This window comes from Drosophila teissieri, chromosome 2L, assembly GCF_016746235.2.
Source record: "Drosophila teissieri strain GT53w chromosome 2L, Prin_Dtei_1.1, whole genome shotgun sequence".
NCBI classification, from domain to species: domain Eukaryota; kingdom Metazoa; phylum Arthropoda; class Insecta; order Diptera; family Drosophilidae; genus Drosophila; species Drosophila teissieri.
In genome coordinates, this window is record NC_053029.1 from 16,177,067 (window position 1) to 16,184,105 (window position 7,039).

Below are 7,039 nucleotides of genomic sequence, written 5' to 3' on the forward strand. Positions count from 1 at the left end.
AACAAGCGCACTAAACGAGAACAAGCAATCTTTTTTTCTCCAAAAGAAAGTTTTATTTGTATTATTAATATTAAGTACTCGTAGTAACTGCATCAAAAATCTGAGATAATTACTCATGGAATAAAATCGCTTGATAAATCATCTGAAGCATTTAAAGCATTGCATTATTTTCTAGAATGTGCTTGTGTTATTATAATTTGCATATAATGCAAATCACTTATGTTGCATTGTGTTATTTACATAGCTGCCAACCCGCAGTGTGAATGATTTTTCCCATAGTCCTTTTTTGTTGCTGAATCGAGTTTGGGAGAGTATTGGTCAAGTGCCAGCTGCATTAGGCCATAAATTTGCCAGAAAGTAAACAGTAAACATTTTATTGTTGTTCCTTCCCGCACAGCCCTCCCATTTGACTGTTTTAAATAATTATTTAACATTTTACATTGTTTAGCTCGCGTTTTTCGTGTCGCTATGCGGGCGAGCTCGATGTGGGGGGTGGCTTTTGTTTGTTGTAAAGATTTGCACGATTTGCATTTGTGCCAAAACGATTCATGAATGATTCATGTGCGCCAGACCAGAAGCAGATGTCGACAATACTCATCCCAGTTCGATTTATGCATCGGGCACGTGCCAAACGTTTTGCACTGATGACGGTGAAGCTTTAAAAGGACTTCAAATTTTATAAAAGAGGCTGCGAGTTCTATACCCGAAAAAAGTGGTTCAGATTTGAAACGGGTTTTCAAGAAGCAGTTCATGTATCGCAGCAAGACTTGCTTTTCCCATCATTAGCAGTGTAGGAAATACTCAAACCAAACCAAAACATGCCGGTGAGTTTCAAATTTTTCATTTTGGTTTTCGTTTTATAACCTTTGCAGTTCTTGTTAATAGGTAACAGCCAACCAGACTCCGAGGAATAGGAAAGATGTCAAAGGTCAAATAGCTAAGCAAACACCAACTTGCAAAGTAGGTTATGGCCTAGGTCGCAGGATATCGCTGACAGGGTTCAGTCGGAAAGTAAATAATTACCAAAACTATAAGCTCAGAGAGGAGGGTGCAACGACCTGGCTAAATTGCAATGCTCAAAACATCGCCGTACAGAAAAAACACATCAAGAATTTGGGCATAGACGTTAATAACTTTTATGGAGGACCAGTCATAAAAAAAAGGCCGAAACTTTCTACCCAGCGAAGGAACATTTATTTTGCGCAGCTTGGGGTGTCCAGATCTTCAGATGAGTTCAATTTGCGTACTGAAACTAATGCACCTGAAGGTGATACAAATAACATGGCATCCCAGCAAGAACAACCTAACAATACATACAGCCTCGACAATAAGGTATCCAAGTTACATAAAATAATGAATCCCGAGATTGTTAAACCGATCGATAAATGTACTCTAGACAAGCTAAGGAAAAGTCCTCGACGCTTGAGAGAGTCCGGAAACAGCCGAGTTCATAAGCGTTACGAAAAAAAGTTATCGAAACCATTAAATAGCCCCACCAATAGAAGAACTGTAGTAAGGATGCCTGAGGAAAATGTCGAGTATGATAGTATAACACTGTGCGACTTCGGAGAAACATCACCCAGGAATTATCCAGAGGAGACTGACAGTGAAAAATGGTACAGCTCTGACCCAGACAGCGATGATACGATGAGAGGAAGCAGTCATATAGATGATGATATCTCCACTTCAGAGGAAGAAAACGTTCAAAGTCGATCGGGGTATGAATCGGACATATCCTTCGAAGAACCACAGTGTTCGGAAAAAGAGTTCACAGCGGAGTATAATAGGCCACAATATAATATAAAACCGGTTGATAGTGATATCTTTACTTCTGAGAAAGGAGAACTTCACAGTCGCAGGACATTACTTGCAGAAAAAGAGTTTACTTTAAAGGATGAGGAAGGCAGTGATATTTTGACCTCAGAGGAAGAAGACGTTCAAAGTCGAATGGAGTATGAATCGGAAGAAGATCCACAGTGTTCGGAAAAGGAGTTCACAGCGGAGTATAATAGGTTGAAATATAATATAAAACCGGTTGATAGTGATATCTTTACTTCAGAGATATCTTCCTTAGAGGAAGGAGATCATAGCGAAGGACATGAAGCGAGTGAATTGACAATTAACTCAGAAGAAGACATATCACTCCTTTCAGAAAATGACTTCCTTCTAGATAATATGGATATTAAGAATGTTGCACAGTATGGCGAAGGCAATGAAATCATGGATAGACTATTAAGTGATGACAATCCCAATTGGAAGGTACGACCACCATCAACGATCACTTTTCATGTTACTACTCCTCGAAGGCCTCCCGGTGATGCTTCACAGTTGATGAAATTTCTGTTAAGAAGCTTCAAGAAGTTGAAGAACGAAGGCCATTTTCCTTGGATGGATCGTCAAGCACGTGTGCGTATTTTGCAAGCTAAACGTCCTAGTATTCGTGACTGCGAGGCATCATTTTTGCTTTATGTCTTTAGTGGATTGGGGAAGATTCGTCCAGCAACAATGGTGAAAATTAATATAAGTTTTTCGCCAGAAGAAAAACCTTCACCATATCTCGATATACTACTTTTTTATATAAGACAGGATCGCTTGGAACATCTGAAGCAAACGGCAATGAAGGTCGATAGGTACAATCATATGAGAGCAAAACGCTCTAGGCAGTTGAAAAAACATGTTAAGCGCATAGAGATATTGCATGCATATAAGAAGGTTGAAAAGAAAAGGATTTCTTGTACCGAAGAAGAAAAAAGGCGGATAAATCCGATGCTGCGCATGGTCCTTCGAATCAACCCACTATTTATAATTTGCAGTGTAACTGTCATCACCGCCTCGTTCCTGGTCTTCCACGAGCTGTATTATGGGCGACCTAAGCCTAAAACGCTTTGGGAGAGCTTTTTGCTATGTTTTGGTATATAATCTCGATATATTTGATAATTTCAATAAAATATTTTTTGAACTATAGTATCAGTGTAATTGTGCCTGGTGAAGAAGGATTTGTTGAAATTTTAAGAGTTCAGGAAAGCCAATTAGGGAAAAATTTAATGGTCAATTGTCTTTCAAAAGCATAACGCCTCTTGTTCATTAGAAGTGGCTTTCATACCTTTGTGGCCCTGTTGCGAATTGCAAGTGGCTTAGCAACAAGCCTTTTAAGTATTTAGTTCCCTGTCGATTATCTCCCGCTTACTCCTTTTCCCGAATTCCCCGGGTTCAGATGGAGATGGAGATGGAAATGGCAGGAACAGCAGGAACAGCCTTCCCGACAGCCAATCACGCCAGTGAGCGTCAGCAAATGCAAATTTAATGGTCTATGAAAAAGGTAGCCGGGCAAATGCTTTTAACCACATCCGCTGCTATTAGTTCAGAGTCGGAGCCATCAGAGCCATCAGAGCCGTTGCTAAACAACAAGAGCGACGGATAACAATGGAAAATGACGCCAGTGGAAATGCGAAAATCAATGCGCATTAGTGGATGGTGTTATTTCATCTTGTTCTGCTGGAGAATTGGCAATATCCCTCGCAAACCCTCGCTAAATTTTAGATTAGCCGAACGGGACGTGAAGCTCAGGAACCACCGCAGAAATGTACCAGTCGGATGAGCATTGAATATCTAATGTCTAGAAGTGTACACTTGGAAACATATAAAAGTGGATAGTGTAAAAGTATGCAATATACTTTTGGAAATGGGTACACTTACAACTGATTAACCAACGACTGATTTGATGCCTTCTTCTAATCAGATTTATCTTGATTCGAGATATTTTGTAGTATATAGACGGTAGCCACATAATGCCAACAAAGCTAAGCCCACGGATTGCGGATTGTTTTGTGCGCTGCAATCACAGAAGATAGATGTGTGTCCAATCGACATTTACGGTAATTGTTCTGCTTATTCCCGCATAGATCGCCAAACTGACAACCGACAACCGGCAACCGACAACGACCGCAGTCAAATATGAGCAATGGCCCGGATCGGATCACACGCTTTCAAGCAAATGCTGACTAGGCGGAGGACGCTCGTCAGCTGCAATCCGCAGAGGGGAGTCGAGTGTGTCGCTTTTTCTTTGCCATTTCCTGCCGTGTCCTGCTATTCGTGCATGCAATCCAAAACACACAGATACAACAGCCAGAACAACCTGACACTCGCACAGATACACACACACACACACAGACACAAACACAAACACTCATTGAGGGGCAATGCATTCAAGCGCAAATTAAGCTTGACAAGCAAAAATTAAACTGAGTGTATCTGTGTGGCAGGGTGTATTTGTATCTGGTAGATACATTCCGCACTCAGTGTGTGTCTCCATGCTTGTTGGGCAAAATATAATTTCTTCATGTTCAGTTCATTAAACAGAGCAAACCAACTCGGAAAAGCACTTACCATGAATAGATTTTAAGGGGCCCAACAGCCATACAAACATACAAGCAACAGCTCACGAGAAACACTGCGAAGGCGAGAGAAATGGTCTCCCCAATTCAAATAAATATGCAAAACGCAAAATGGTACGATACAAATGAATTTCAAATATCACTGCACTTCTTAATGAACTATTTGTGTTTGCGTGTTTGCTTATATTTCTTTTATTCGAAGTGGTAGAATTCCCGGCATTATGTGTTAAGTTTACTTGTGCTAAACGGCACAATCTGTTTAGACCAGTAGTTAACTTGTTTTCGGTATTAGATCATTAAGACATAAAAAAACAGTTATTCTCCCTTTACAATAATATTTTTTTAGCGAATAATAATCTAAATAAGTTGGTTGTCCTACACCTAGATTTCCCAATTTCAAAGCAGAACATTCAATAATAATAAACAAATTGACAAACAATAATTTATAGTTTCACCACCTAGAGTTTTGTTCCTTCACATCCAACAGAGATAAATCGATGTCCAAATAATCTAAAAACAAACCAGACATGAATTCATCATGCCAAAGAAAAAGGCTCTGCGGCAGATAGTCGATAATACTATATTACACTTCGGTTGGCCGAGGAAATGACAACGCAGGAGCCATTGTACCGAGTTAGTGGCGTCAAATCACTTAAACGCCGTCCAGACAAAGGCCAAATCTGCGGCAAAAAAATCTGGAAACCGATTGGCGTGGCCAAAAGCAATTCCCCACGATGACAGCCACAAAGTGATGAACTCTGTTTCTGAGGCCGGTTGTCAAATGAGGGTCGTCATCTACATTATGTGCGCTGCTATATAAAAGTGTAGGTTGTATATATTTATGTTTCTTATTTTAGCAATTTGATACTGAGTCGCATTAACTTTGACATCCGCATGATTATGACTCTTGAGAGATTTCTGCCGCCCCTCCTCGGCTGTGCATGACTTTTGCACTTTGGCAAAGTTGATGAAATTAATATTAATCTGTACTCAAGAGCCACTTCGAAGTTGCAAGCTCATTCATTGACTGCTTATCAGTGGCGAGGTACTGATAGGCTAAAGTCCGTGCTGCGTACATGACACCGTATAAAACGCAAATGATCGATAATTTTCCAGGAGTTATAAGTATTTATGTATGAAATCAAATGCTTATATAATATAAGGCTTACGTCATTCCTCTCAGTATACCTTTCGCATTTATTTTCATAGTAGGAATCTATTAATAAGTCCCCTTACAGATCGATTCTGTAGTGCTCACCTCGATTCCAAATATGCGCCACATTCATGATTTGAGAAGCACATTGGCCTGATTACACCAAGTCAAACATAAAATCCTCATCTGGTGATATGCCTCTGTAAATACTCACTAGACAAATGCTATCTATATGCAATCAGCAAATATGTGCTCAAAGGACCTCGGCATCAGCGCTACAAAGCCCATAACGAAGGCATCTCATCTCCCATCGTCCCATCTTTTCAATGCATTATGCAGGCACTTTTGCAGGCAAGTGGAAATTATGTCAAAACAAAACGTGCAAGTCAAGTCACTCGTTAGTCTGAGAGGCATTTCAATTAAAGGTTCGCAATGTGCAAGATGGCGTAGGAGCACATCCAGAAAAATACACAGCAACGAGAATTGCGGCCACAAAAGTTCAACTAATGCGATATGCACAGAAGAGTGAAATGTTCAGTTGGGCGGCATGAAAGGCAGGAAAGGAAACTAAAAAACTAGCCAAAGGTTATTCTAACACTTTTTATTACCAGAATGAGTAAGCTAATTTAGGTACTTTGTATCACAATATCCTTACTGCTATTTAGTTTTAATATAAATTAATTTTTAAGATTATTTGTCTAATGTTTCTATTATGCCTTTTCAAAATATCCCTAAAAATGTATTTTTACGGTTGAATCTTTAATTTTGAGCATAGATCGAAAGTCTTTTTGGAATAACGGGCATTCATATACGATATACATATCTCCTCGCTGTGCATTCGAATTCCTTTTCTTTGGTTTTTCTGTGCATATGTCTGGGCAGCATTTGTAAGGATTTTCCATGTCTTCCTTTCTTTCCCACTGTGTGTGACTGTGGGTGTGTTTGCGTGCTTTGCGAGTCGACTTCATTCATTCATTCAAAAAAAGTTAATTCATAAATCGCACAAAGCGCGCTGATACGAAAGACGCACACATGGCATGGCAACCCTTATTGCTCCCAGCCCCCCTGCAATGTGCATTTGAGGGGAAGGTTGGATGCGCCGGTTTCCCCGTCTCCTGTTCAAATAAAAGATTTCTATCAGGTGGCTCTTATGGCGCATAAAAGTACTTAAATTTGTTTGACTTTTGGCCAGATCTCAGTGGCTGATGGCAGCATGGGGTGATGGCAAACTGCTGAGGCAACTCACGACCCTCGCAACTTGCTTAATTGTTCACCCATCGCCGAGCACGGCGACAAGAACGTTTTGTTTGCGAATGCGTTTAGCGAGATTGCTCCGCTACGATATGGGATATGGTTAGAAAATCAGAAATGTATATATGGCAAAGTCTGTACGACATTATCGAGGGCAGCCTCAGGGAATTATTGCTATTGGGGTTTTGGCATAGGGTAGTTATTACCTACAGAATTTAAAATTTAAATAATAATTTAAAAA

General features: G+C 40.1%; 1 protein-coding gene across 1 annotated transcript; it reads left to right on the plus strand.

The window, feature by feature from the left end:
- Positions 1 to 732: 732 nt before the first annotated feature.
- LOC122619085 lies at positions 733 to 2,973 on the plus strand. The gene is made up of 2 exons (XM_043795797.1): positions 733 to 824; positions 886 to 2,973. Exons 1-2 carry the CDS (start codon positions 819 to 821, stop codon positions 2,917 to 2,919), a joined length of 2,040 nt encoding a protein of 679 aa, XP_043651732.1. The 5' UTR covers positions 733 to 818; the 3' UTR covers positions 2,920 to 2,973.
- The last annotated feature ends 4,066 nt before the right edge of the window (positions 2,974 to 7,039 follow it).